Source organism: Struthio camelus, chromosome 1 (genome assembly GCF_040807025.1).
Source record: "Struthio camelus isolate bStrCam1 chromosome 1, bStrCam1.hap1, whole genome shotgun sequence".
Lineage (NCBI taxonomy): Eukaryota > Metazoa > Chordata > Aves > Struthioniformes > Struthionidae > Struthio > Struthio camelus.
In genome coordinates, this window is record NC_090942.1 from 13424016 (window position 1) to 13437972 (window position 13957).

The following is a 13957-nucleotide window of genomic DNA, read 5'->3' on the forward strand; positions in this document are numbered from 1 at the left end:
ACCAGTAAGCAAATTAAGTGTATCGATTGCAATTTTGTTGGACTAACCCTTTTTTCTTAAGGAATAAACTTGATTCCTTTCAGTATGTGTCTGCTCAGAGTGATCTCTTTTCTTTTCAGCCATAACACAAAGACAACATCATGGCTGGATCCACGACTTGCGAAAAAGGCTAAACCTCCAGAAGAGTGCAAAGAAAATGGTAGGTTATTAAGTTTTCGTTGCTGCTCAGAAGGGATTTGCCTTTGTGTGTGTGCGTGTGTCTCCGTTCTTACGGAAATAAGGCTTTCGGGGGAACGATGAAAGGTGTTTAATTGCTGCTTTGGTTAGAAGCCATAAGTGATACCAGTTCTCAGTGTGCCATGTGTTTCTGCTTTTTATTCTCCTTTCTGATGCTATCCAAAGCTGAGGATCACAAGTGTGTTTTCTGCCTGTTGTGTTTGTGACTCCTGGACTGACCCTCTCCCTCGTCTCCTACAGAGAACTTTGCTCTGCAGCACAGAATCCCTTTGCAGATTCTGAGCTTTTAATCTACAGGCGATTCAATGCATAAGGGAAACTAGCAGCACCGTGGGAATATGAATATTGTTTGATTTGTATTTAAAGGTACAGTGCTATGCTATTTAGTAGCCAATTTAAACAAAACAGTGTCTGATAAAACAGGGTGTGGGAGGGAGAAAACAGAACAGCGTATGTCAGAGTTCAGGACCAGAGTTGGGGGGGTACTGCCTTGTTAATGGTTTTAAAAAATGAAAATGTAAATAGTGTTGGAGATGCACAGGGGAACTGTAGCTGTTATGCAGGAGAGATGAGTGAATATAGATCTCATCAAGCTGTCTTATATGCACTCATTATGATATTCACATTTTCTCTACTAAAGTTCCAGTAATCAAAATTATTTCGTAAAATCACATCAAAGATGTATTGTAAAAAATCTTTTTCTGTGGAGGTCTCTTTAAATGTTTTATAGTTCAGTGTTAGTTCAATTAGCCAGTTAGGAAGTAATGATTTATAAAGACTGCTACTTGTTTTATTATTGTGTGATATATGGGATTAAACACATGCATGCATTAATTCAAAGCGTTTAAAAACATTTAAAACGTATTAATAGGTTTCATGCAGTGCATCTGATTTATTTTAAAATTTCCAAAATACATGAAATTGGTTAATGTAAGTATTATTAACAGAAAGACAACTCAGTGCCATTTTCAGCCGATAAAAGAGGTCACTGAGGAGTTTCTAGGTATATAAACCGTAGCATCAGTGGTTTGGTATGGAACATTCTTGTTTATTATAAACAGCTTCATTTTTAAAGACTTCTGTATTCCAAAAATCCCTTCCTTATTTCAGCAGTAATTCTGAGGTTCTCTTCTGACATCAAAAAATTCATGTCTAAATGATTTTGTGATGTTTATTCCAGCACTGACAACACTGGCTCCCGGAGTAAATTCTACAACGAATACAACAGAAGTATTACTGACACAAAACAAGGGCATAGGAGTTTTGCGTTGTAAATCTCTCAAGTTACTTACATGGAGCTGTATCTTTGCTTGCTCCCTAAGGAATACTAGTGAAAAAAGCAAAGGAAAAAATCCCCCAATATCTATCGAGCAATGCATCACAGACATAGTTACATGAGGTTAATGTGGGTTGCTTTTTTCTTTTCTGCTAGCGGTTGTTTACTGAGATCACAACAAATATTGAAATTTCATTTTTAAAAATACAAAAATGCTTCAATAATTTTAAATGAAGATCAATATGTTAACAAAATAGTATTATTTTGCAGTTACTTTAACTACTGGATTATTGAATGACTACAGTGTGCCGATCATATTGTTCTTTTAAGAGTTGCTTAGCTCATTAATACAAAGCACTTCAAGTGAAGCACAAAAGACTTTAGGGAGAGATCTTATATTCTAAAAAAGATTGATATTGTGACATTCTGTTTTCCTATGATTGTTCAAGAGTTTCTGGTTTTTTTCTGCTAAAATTTCAATACATATAAAGGCTCCTCAAAATGTCTAAGAAGCCTAAAAATGTTAGCACAGCAAGCTGTTGTGGTCCAGCACTAGGGAGTTTCATATAACACACAGGGTTTTGGAATTTTCTTTTAGATTTAATGTATTGATTTCAAACCCATTTCATCTATGTCTTGCTAGATGTTTTTTATGCCAAACATCTTTTCTGTTACCCTTTATGATTTATTATGGCACATTTTCCCTCGGAGATTAAAAAAAAAATTAGGAATCATCAGTGCCTAGATAAGAAATGATGCTTACCTTGCTTCTATATTGTTATCTGTCTACTTTGTATTTTTCATTAATATTAGTTTTTTAACATTTGAAATTTTTACTGATTGACTGAGGTATATTATGATGTCCTTACCACCTATCAGATTCTGTAGTCAGTTTTTCGTCTTGAACAACTGAACTTCCGTGTTCTCCTTTCAGTGCAAATCCTGCCAAATCCTCTTTCTTCATTGCCACCGGCAAAGAAGGCACCAGCACACAGTCTCCACCAGAGACAATGTCCAAGGAGCGTACAGTATTTGAGTCCGGATGTTCTGGGCTGCCGATATTGAGGGTCCCCTCCACTGCAGGCATTTCCGCTCTTTCACTTTCAGCTCTTCAGTGCTCCTTTGCCAAATACTGATTCTCCATTTTCCTTGGTTTCTGTATCTACAAATCCCCGTGCTTGTTTATTTCTCTTTATAAAATCTGGAACCAGCCTTCCAGCACATCCCTCCTCTTGGAACAAATTTTCACATGTCTTTTCCAACAGACTGACAAACTCTACCAAGTCAAGCATTCTTTGCTCCATGCTGTGGACACTTTCTCTTCTCCTTTAATGACACCCCCCTTCAAGCCCCATTCGCAGGCTAGGAGGTTTTAAGGGCTGATTTTTATTTCTCTCTCTGTCATGGACCTGCTGTGTGAGTTTCAGCAAATTACTTTGACATTCAGTCTGTCAGATCTACTTAGATTGTACTTCTCTGAAGAAAGAACTGCCTTACTCCCTGTTTGTATGGTGCTTATCTCAATTTCGTAGTAGTAATAGGCAGAAATAGCTGGCAATTCTTCAACAAGAACTAGAATTTTTTACACGTTTCAAGAAAATCTTGACTTTATTAAAAATACTTTGTTTTTCTCTCCTGAAAATATGAAGAAAACATTTGGGTTAGTCTAAATTAGAATACTTCTTTTAAATGGTTCCTAAAAATTTAGTTTTCACTTCAGAAATGATTAACCAAGTTTTCTCTGTACAGCAGACGCCCTACAGAAGTTGCAGTTCTGCCCGCTCTGTTTCAGTGAGCAGGGTTCCCTGATAGCTACAGTTACTATAATGTTCCTATCACAAAGCAGACTCAGAGTGTGTGCTTATGAGTGTTTACAAGTATATCATGTATTTTATGTGAGTGATCTGCTAACAGAGTATGGACGAAAGATTACTAATCACATAAGGCAATAAAAAAATGTAATTTAATATTGAAAAGCAGTTCAGTCTAAATGAAATTAAATATCATAGTTTTGAAAGAATTCCTTTTTGGATTAAAAAATGTAGTAATGAAATTTTTCGATTTCTTGAATCTGTTTTAGGAAAATTTCCATTCTAGAGAAAAGTGAACATTTACTTCTTTATCCAATTTTAGGATTACCGAGCTATTGAAATGTTGAAATTTCCTGGGATCAGGAACGTCAAATTTCACTTACCTCCTTCCTAATCTATCCCAATCAGTAGTCTCCATCACTAGTCTTCATTACTCTTAGCCGTCCCTTCCTTTTGATGTCAATCTTATTTCTCCTATGTCTTAGTTTTCAAATACAAGTATGCTCAAAAGCATTAATAAATCTTTGATTCCACCTAGCATTCATCCGTCATCCATCTTTCCATCCTCTACAGCAACCAGCTTGACTGCCAAATAGAGGTGTCTATCCAGGGTGAACTGAATTGCCTCTAGACTTCATTGACCATGCGTACCAGGTCCAGTTTAGCAGTAAGCAGGGCATAGCTGTCTGGTTCACATGTAAACACCTGGACATAGACTGCCACATGTAGTAATGAATCCTGACTGGAACCTCACCTCACTGTCTCTTTTCCCCATTCCTGTTGTCACAGGTGGTATTTTTGGGTGAGCTGCCTGGCGAGTACAGCGTCAGCTCTCATCTTCATGCCAGTGACACACATCCACCCTTTTCCTCTTCATCTTTCTCTCCCAGATGAACCCCTTGTTTCATGGTATGTCTGACATCTCCCAATGAACCATCTTCAGTCCTCCATGTTTCCCCAGTTCCCTTTCATTATTAACGATAATTTCAACCTCCTTCAACCTTTGGCCTGCCAATTCAGGGCATGTCTCTCTTTTCCATTTCACCTGGCCAGCAGAGTTCTCTCTCTGTCCTTTGCATGGTACTGCATGGTTCACATGAAATCAGGATTTCCTTTCCTTTGATTCTTTAAAAACTATCGTCATCTTCAGCCGTCCTCTCTCTAAACATCTCAACTTCTTAGAAAAAGGAGAGCTACAGATTTGTTGCTATAACTGAAATTTTGAACATATATATATTTAGAAATACATGAATAGTATGATCCTTGCCAGCAAAGCTCAGAACACTAATGTTAAATTCAGAATCATAAAGGTGATTGCTGATTAGGCTGTCTGTAATCTGGGGAAAGCAATAATCTTTCACAGCAGTGAATAGACTCAAATTTCCTTATTATATTCTTAAACTTTATGTAGTGCATTTTTAGCTGGGCATGTCTCCTGTGAGACACAGGAGCACCTTCATTCATTTCATGTTCAGTTTGGAAATCTGCATTAAATGGTTCTGGACTTAGGAGTGCATTAGCATTTTAAACTTCTTTTAATGCTAGAAAATGAGTCTTTATCAAAACTTCATCAGTTAAGGTAAAAGCCCTGTTCACATAAGCTACTGCTTCACCATTTTTGCAAAGGCCCGCTATTAATATTAGAAATGACTGTAGTTCGGCAACTGGTCCGCAGTCATGACCGAAGACCTATTCTGCTTGTTTCCAGCAGATGTTCCTTTAATCATGTAACTCTAGTAGAAACCAGACTTCCAGTGATAGGATGAAGTTTATATGGACACCTCTACATTTCCACAAGTGCAAACAGGAATCCAAACCAAATATGTGCTCGAACATCACCAGACTTTGTTAAAAGGAATAATTTTCAAAATAGTATCATTAACCTATTTGACAGTTGGCACAGAAGAAATAAAATCTAGGACTGTCTTTCTAATTTTGCTTACATTTAATACTTTTTGAATTTCTTGTTAAGAGTTCCAAACCAATTGATGAAATGTTTCATTAATCCATTTTAACTTTAGCTGTCAATGAATAAATCCGATACAAAAGGATCCTGTAGATTTATGTTACAATATTATTGCATCATAAAATGTATTCAACCCGTTATACTGCTTTAAGAAACAAAATTGATAAAATCTTAATTTAAAATTCATTATTCTTTTTCATATTTGCTATCTTATCCTTCTCTTCTCCCTTTGAGAAAATTATTTATATGGAATAAAAATAAATAATGAAATTAAAGAATAAATGTTTGGCATTAGCAGTAATCTACATGATTCCTATTTCATGATGAGCATTTTAAAAAATCTCACTTTTTGTATTTGAAACTGTTTTGTTTTAATAAGAAAAAACGTTCCTTTTCACTTGTAGAGATTTTGTAAGTAAACATACAAAATCAGAGTAACAGATGGTCCCCAACCTGGACTGCTTAGTTTCCTGTTTCAATTCATACCGTATACCTATCAAATATTTTTATTTCAACGAAAAGTGAACGTGACACAGACTGCTTTATCATTTTTCAGCACTTTTAACCATGCTTCTCCTTTTTATTGACAATATCTTCTCGATCATTTCTGTCAAGATCGAACTCTAGAATATTTATCTGTATACACCTGCTTCCCTTTAGTGAGTGAAACCTGCTCTGTAGTTATAAGTATACATAAGCTTATTCAAAATTGCAACTTAAAGTAAATCACAAACATCATAAATAATTTGTCATTGTTTACCTGATTCTTCACTGCATATATAGCATGTCTTCCCATTTTTGTTTTAGAGATACATTTGAGCATACAGACCTGACATACATACTGATTTTATGGGTAACGCCTTACTTCTTGAACTCCTAATACATATTTTCGCTGGAAACCAAGTAGTGAGCTCTTATTATGTGTGGACATTGCTTATCTGTGGCAATGGCCACTAGTGGCAATTTGTAGTAGACCAGTGCTAGTCTGCAAATCATTTTCATTTGGCTCAAGTAATAGTAGCCTTAAGTTTGAAACTGAATCTTTCTGCAGCATATGGCAAAAGGGTTGGAGACTTTTTTTGGTTGAACAGGCTGGTTCTGTATCAGAGATTTACACAAGTTCTTCCATATTTTATTGTAAAGAATGTATTCTTTGGATAAATCTTCCTTTTGAACTAACTTATCTGATGCAGCAGCCTCCTGGTTGGAGGGAGACCAAAGGAGGAGGAGAGCTGAGAGTTGGATGGAGCAGTGCTATCTGTGGGTAGAGGAGGACATGAAATGAGGAGGAAGTGCCCTACACTGTTGAGTGGACAAAGTATTACCAGACCATCTTGCAACTCCAAATCAAGCCCTTGTTTCTGCTGAATGAATGAATCCCAGTATGAACTGGGAGAGAAGGCTATCTTTTGTTCTTTGTTTAAAGAGCTGTGTGACCCTGAACACTGTGTCGCTTAAATGGAATTCTGCTCATTGCTTCTCACAGTTTTTTTCTCTCTGTGCCTTGTAAAAGACTGCTTTTTTTCAGTTGGTTCTGCAAACTCCCCTAAGGACCTTCTGGTACTTTCCATTAGAAGGCCTGAGCGGCAGCTGAGCTAGGCGACTAGAATATGATCCCACATCTTTAGCACCCTGCAATCTACTTTGTTTTAGACTTTGGTTTATGAGACTCTTTTCAGGAGCCCATCTCTTTCTCTGGGTGAACATGATACATATATTCTGTTGCAAAAAGGAGTGATTATATTGTGTCGAAGAAAAGGGCATCTACCAGAAGATGAGTAAATCAAAATATAAAAAGATCTATAACTAAAATATGAAATATGTCATTCTAAAGAGCATTATCTATAACTTAAAGAAATAGCTCAAGTTCTTCCTAAATTACCTTCAGTCTTTACCTCCACCACAATTCCTCTGTTCCTCCCATGCCCTCTAGAGCTCCCCTTCCCCAGGTTCCCCCCATTCCTTTGTACGTTCCCTAAATACTAACTAACTGGGCAGGATGTGAGCTCTGGGCAGGCTGACTGACTTGCTGGTACACTTGGGTTGATCAGCTTGTGCAGGCTAGACAGGTACCCGCTGAGCTCACGATGTAACCTTCTCTGCTGCAGTAGCAGCAGTAGGGCATCTTCCCCTTCACAGTTGCTGATTTTCACAAAATACATAAGAATTTATTTATCTTTGAGACATCAATGTCTCAGCTAAATTTAGTCAAAAAACAGCAATGGATTCAGACTTATGAAGGAAATGGTGAACAGATACTATGAACCCATATAATTCTTTTCTCCAGGAAACTAAAGTAAAAAAAGATATCACCTTCAGAAAAATAGTTTTTACTTGATCAAAATAAGAACTCCTAAAATTGTACAAGTCATGACTGATATCTTATGATCAGGACTAGTTACCTTGTATGTTAAGTGGTACCGTTTGCTCCACTGGAGTCAAGGGTCTACCAGCGTTACTATTTTAATCTTTAATCTTAATTTTAATTTTTTTTCCCAGGGATTTATATTAGCTATTGGAATTATGTTGAGGAGACTTTTTTAGGCTTTGTACTAGCGTAGCTTAAACTTTTTCTTCAAATACTGCAACGTTATTGGCTACTAAATAGGTCACAGTATAAAATAATGCTTTTATATGTCGTAAGACGTGACTTACGACTTTAGAAAGAGGCCTCCACTTACTTTCTTGGCAGTTCATATATGTGTTTTTTTCAGGCAAGCTATCTTGGAAAATTTTAGCATTCATGTTAATTTATGATATATGACTAAGACATAGATACTAGGATTCCTAAATAAAGGCCACAGAGGTGTCCATTTCTAATACAGTTTTCAGTCAGTAGTCTATGGCAGCTGTGCACTTCACAAAAAGTTGGTGTTATGTCCTGCATGGTGTCGTCTTTTATTATTGACATTGGCTACAGCAGATAAAAAACATCTACCACGTTAAAAGAACTTTCTGTCTCTCCGTCTGTCTGTCTGTCTTGAAATTTCAGAAATACTTAATGTTCATTTAACTCTTCTTCACTGAAGCCATTTGAAAATTGTAGTCTAAATGCTAGCTAATATTTTCCATGAAAAATACAGAAATGTCTTGTGTTCAACATAAATGTATTAAGTGATTGCAAATGAGACAGGAAGTGCAGTCCACAATCATGATGACTGGGAGATGACCAAGGAGGTATTCTCTCTATTAAAGGAAAAGCAAGGAATTTCCTATCATAGATGATGTGGGCACCTACAAACTACTTGCTGCAGCATCTGATATGTGGTGATCTAGTCCCTGAAACAGAATCCAGATGCCCTGTTAGGAGTATATATTTGTGTGTAGGGAGTCAAATACAGAATGACAAGCCAGGAAGGCTGTGCTCTGAAGAGGAAGACAGCTAAAGACAGAAAAGAGGAAATGTTAATCACAAGCTTGCGTCTAAAATCCTGATCCTCTCCAGAGCTTAGTGAAATGTTCAAGGCTCTGAAGTATTACCTCCACCTGTCTAAGAGCCAGGGCCTAGCATCCTCTCTTGGAGATAAGGCTCGAAAACAGTGTTGATCTTTTTCTTTTATTTTAAAACACAACACTTTTCTGCATGATAGCCTAGGAAAAAGGCTATCCAATAAGTGGGAAAAGCACGTTCTGTAACCTCCTCTGCCGGGTGGGGTGCAGAATATAATGTCACATTAATCAATAGAGAGAAAGTATGAGAGCAACGTAGAGCACAACCTTGTCCCTAAGCATTTAAAACCACCTCCTCTGGGATGGTTTGAGCTGCCGTGCCAAGGGCTGTTTCTTTCTGCAAGGGCAAGTAAGCAAAGCTTACAGAGTTCAACTGAGAGTGCCAGGCACACATGAGTAATTTTGCGGCAAACTTTTGTTAACAGCTCTGTAAACAGTTTTCAGTTCAGACATCAAAACTCTTCCTATTCCAGGCCTGAGTCACTTCTGAGTACAGACTGCCCATCACGTACTCTTGCTTGGTGGCTTTGTGATATGAACAAATGATGAGGAATTAGGAAGTGAGTTGACAGACTACCAAATTCATTTTTCAGCTGTGACTTAAATCCAGGTGTTTCCAGATGATAAGATTACTGCACCTGTAAACCACAGAGTTTTACTTAGAGCTGTACTTTGCAGTTTACTAACCCTATTTTAAAATAGTATTGAACACCATCAGTTTGTAGTGGAGCTGGCATGGCTTGTAATAATATTGATCCCAATGAATTTTTCAGACATTTAAGTACATATTAAATACATGCTTTTTTATTTAAACAATAACAGAGTATTTCTTGAAGAGTGATGATCATTTGAAGGGCATTTTGTGCTGGCGATTGACCAAAAATCCTTCTATGCCAAAATCACAATGATGATAATAGAAACAAGAACTGTGGCACCTCATTAATGTTTTTTCCTGGGAGTTGAGATACTTCTCTGGACATACTGGTTGCAGGGATGCAGGTTATAGAGTAATTCTCCTTCCCCTGCAACTCCTTCCTCTTCCTTGGGTGACACTGGGGACAAAATAGCTGTCCACACAAACACACCCTGCCTATCTATGTCTTGGGGCCCGCCCTGGGTGACCTGATGATGTCTCCCTGGGGGAACCCCTGGGTGCACATTGTCTTTTCTTCGAGTGCACTGAGCACTGACAGACAGGTCCTTTAAGCTGTAGTGGACTATTAAGTATTACTTTGCTTTCAGAACCATTATATTTTCTCACAATCTCAGACATACAAATCCCTGCAGAGCACTAACCTTAATCTTAGAGCTGATAATTGCAAGGACAAAAATGAATAAAAGTAAGGAAAAAAATGTGTATTGTCTAGTTATCACTTGACTGTCTTGCAGTATATAGCCCTCTACTGACTTGCGCCATGTGTTTAAATGGCAAGATCCCCAAGACCCGGAGATATCCTGTGGCTGCACGCTGACACAGTGCACAGGCTGGAAGGAAGCTGCAACTTGCTCTGCTTGGATGCCTGAGCTATACAGATATTGTCAGCCTGGTATCAGCTCTTCCAGCGATCTGATGATTTTAAAAGTTGCTAAATTCAGGCTGAGCAAGCTACTAACTTGTCCGGTCGTTCTTAATGTGGAAAATCACAGGCTACCAAAACAAATCACTTCCAGTTTCAGAGCTCTTTATGAACTGGGGTCATGTAAACACACCCGTCAGGTGGCTGCGAAACTTGTTTGTAAAATGCTCTGAGATTCTCCACTGAAAAAGTTCACCGAGATATAAAGCATTACTTTTGGTGCATGGTTCTTTAAGGTTTAAGTGTTTGGTATAGCATTTATAATCAACATCCAGTCTAAGGAACGCAACATGTTTGTCATTGATGTAAATATGATGAACAATAACTTTGGTTGTTATTTTGTAAAACTTTTGCAAAATATAATTTAATTTCAGAATAAAATAAACATGTTCACCAGTGACTGACCCCAAAACAGAGCCAGCACTGAAGTTGCATGCAAGCGTAAAGCTACACTGCAACTAAAACATGGTCCAAGACTAAATGACCACCACCAAATCGTTATGGTAGGTTGTTTTCTGCTGGCCTGCTGCTGAGCTCCTCACATCTTGTCTCTGATAGCATCCCTTTTTCATTTTGCTGCTAAGTTAACTAGATAAACTTAAGTAGTTTTCAGCTGGAATGTGTAATAAAATTTACAACGGGGGAGGGAAGGATTTTTTAAATTCATCAAGAGAAACGGACGGATTTTGACAATTCACATTTTTAATGAGCTATAAATTGGATTCCACTCACCAGTGAAGCAAATAGCAAAATTCTTACTGACTTCATGCAGTTGATTTTTGCCACTAAAATACAAGCATCGTGTGGTGTAAGAATGCAAGTGGCCTTAAAGTATTTCTACACAGACCATTTAAAGGAATGCTCCAATGCGTAAAATTGTGAAAGAAAATTGTTTTACACAGAAAAGAATTCACGACACCGTATATAGCGATGGTCATACCCCAGGCCTATATGCAAATAAAGAACAAAGGGTTGAAATTCCTTCTGAAATATTACTTAATCGTGAGTAGAAATCAGAGTAGGTGATTTTTAATCCTATTCTCTCTATATCCTTAATCCTTCGATCCTTGACTTCTAAATGGCAATGAAGCGTGATAGGTTTAACAAAGGAGACTTGCGGGATTATAGTCATTACAATATGTCCAGTTACCCTCATTTTTATTATTTCTCCTCCCTCTGGCTTTTTTATGAAAGCTCTTATATTTAACAGGGATCATTAATGAAAAAGGAATGACAAGCTTCTCCTCTTTAAAAATTAATCTTCATAATAGTCTCATTTTAAATTTCATCCAGAAGGTCAGGAATCTCATCAAGTCTAGAAATAAAAAACAATTTGGTGTTCTTTGTTGGAAAGTTTGCCTGGTTGTACTGTCCTGCCAGTCATTTCAAAGCATGTTGCTACCAGGTAAAAAGAAATAAAATGACTTGCTAATGTTTCCAGTAACGTTCACCACTTTTCAGATACTTTTAGAGGTAGTTTTGTCTATTTTTTCAACATGCTTGAAATAAATACAATGCATTTATATGCCACTGAAGATGCATCCAAACTTCTCTGTACCCTAGCAGCTGCGTTTCACAAATGCCCAGGTACCTCAGGTGATCCATCATATTGTACGTTTCTACTTGGTATTAACTGAATTCATTGCACTTATCAGTTCCTGGTTTCTATTTTCTTTTTATTTTTGTAATATACTTTTAAAAAGGTCTAAGTAATTTTCCTTTTGTGAGACCTGTGCTTTGATGCTAACCTAACCTCCCTGAAATGAGCTTTGGAGTCCTTGTTAAATAGAATTGGAAAAGCATGTCTCAGCACATTTGAGCTCAGACATCCTGTATTTAAGGTTTGACAGGTAAAGCAACACTACAAAAAGCCACTGTCTTTCATGAATAATACCTTTACAAACCCAGTGGCAGATGAGCAGTGTTTGTATGAGAGAAAGAAATACGGTAGTAACGTGTTAAGCTTTTTGGGAAGTGAATCTGCCCGAGTGGGAAGACCACAGAGGTATTTAGTATATGCAGGATTGTGGCTGCTGCAGAACAAGCAGTTGGGGAGAGAAGAACTTATTTTCAGAATTGATAGTAGAAGGCTTTGGAATAGAATAAGTGGCTAGAAAGAGATCGAAGTGTAAAAAAAAAAGATGTGGAGAATGTGATGCAGGTTATATAAAAAGAGGTTTGGATTTGTGATGCCTTAAAACATAGAGTTGTTTCAGCATAGAGAGATAGAAAAAATCTTTCTGGACGTGAGAAGACCCCAAGACTACTAAAGACAGGACTAAAGGATTTGTGAAGCAAAAGGGCAGTATTCTAGAATCCAAATAGAAAAAATTAACCCTGCAAATGCAACCTCATCTTAGGGTTCTGATTGAGAAGAGTTGTTTCTTGTAAACATCAAATATCTAAATGTCATTAAATTCTACCAAATACAGTCTGATCTTTAAACTAAATAATAATAATTTCTGACTACACCTTCTGGTGGAGTGTTGTATCTATGCAACTGTAAAAATGAGAAGGCCATAGGAACGCAGAGGGATTCCCGATAAATGTAGTATTGTAAACAAATACAAGTGTGCCATACTTACATATTTACATTTTTGCATATTTCTGTAGCCATTCTGGCAAGATTCTTGTAGCTTCAGTAGCAGGAGACTAGAAGGCTGCCCAGGGGACTTCCACATCGAAAGGAATATTACCCAGTTCTTTCACATTGCATCCTCTTCCCTATGGTGCATGAAAGGAAAAAAAATCACATGTCTGACTATCAAAACTTATCAGTATTGCATGCTATATTAGCAATTTTGTCTGAGAAATGGTTTAGTTTAGATAACTTTTGACTATTGATAACCTATCCCTTTCCTGTACCGGCGCTCTAGCAATAACTTTGTTTGCTCAGCTTAACTGTGGAGATAACTCAAGAGGTCTTGTAGGTGCTGAGGTTTGAGCTCTTCTTTTGCCCACGTAGTTAAATGTACTGGGCAGTGGACTTCGTTTCGGTGTACTTTTGCTCACATGGACTTTGAAAAATGTGGGAACTGCTCTAACTCCAAGAATTTCAATTTCATCTTTCAGGTCTGATACCATCATGAAAGACATCAGTTGCTCTGTCCAGAAGTTCTGCTTTTTTTGCGTGGGGCGGGGAGGGAGGAAGGGTTGGCTTTATTTTTTTAAATTAGCAGACACCTTTTTACTTTTCCTGTCCCAGCTGGACTTCTCTTATTTATTTTCTCTTAAGTAGTTCAGGATTTTTTCCATTTTACAAGATAAATTTTGCATATACTATTTATAATTATAGTTTACTTTCTCTATAATAGAGCACTTACTTGTGAGCGTTCCCTAATAGAAGCACAAATAGACTCTCCAGTAGTGAAAGGAGACAGGGGAGTGCTTCAAAACCATTGCATAGCTTCTGCTGAATTCCACTGAAGAGTTTTGGATTAGGTGGAAATATATGTCATCTGTAAGAAGGAGGTTTGCTTATTTTTGATGTTGGCTCCCACTAGTGATTGACTTGAAGGGTTCCCTATTCAGATGAGGAGCATGCTTTTGGGGATTTTGTTTATGCAACACTGAACATTGCTAATTATGTCTTCATGAATATTCTTTCCAGAGAGAATAATGTGTATTCTGATGGCAGTGC

At 37.4% G+C, this 13957-nt stretch overlaps 1 protein-coding gene across 11 annotated transcripts in view; it reads left to right on the forward strand.

The window, feature by feature from the left end:
- MAGI2 (membrane associated guanylate kinase, WW and PDZ domain containing 2) overlaps positions 1-13957 on the forward strand; it is a 757526-nt gene that overhangs the window by 523120 nt on the left and 220449 nt on the right. For all 11 annotated transcript variants that reach the window (XM_068924402.1, XM_068924568.1, XM_068924499.1 and 8 more), the window contains one exon: positions 120-199. In XM_068924402.1, the coding sequence (XP_068780503.1) occupies positions 120-199 (80 nt within the window). The remainder of the gene's footprint in view (positions 1-119; positions 200-13957) is intronic.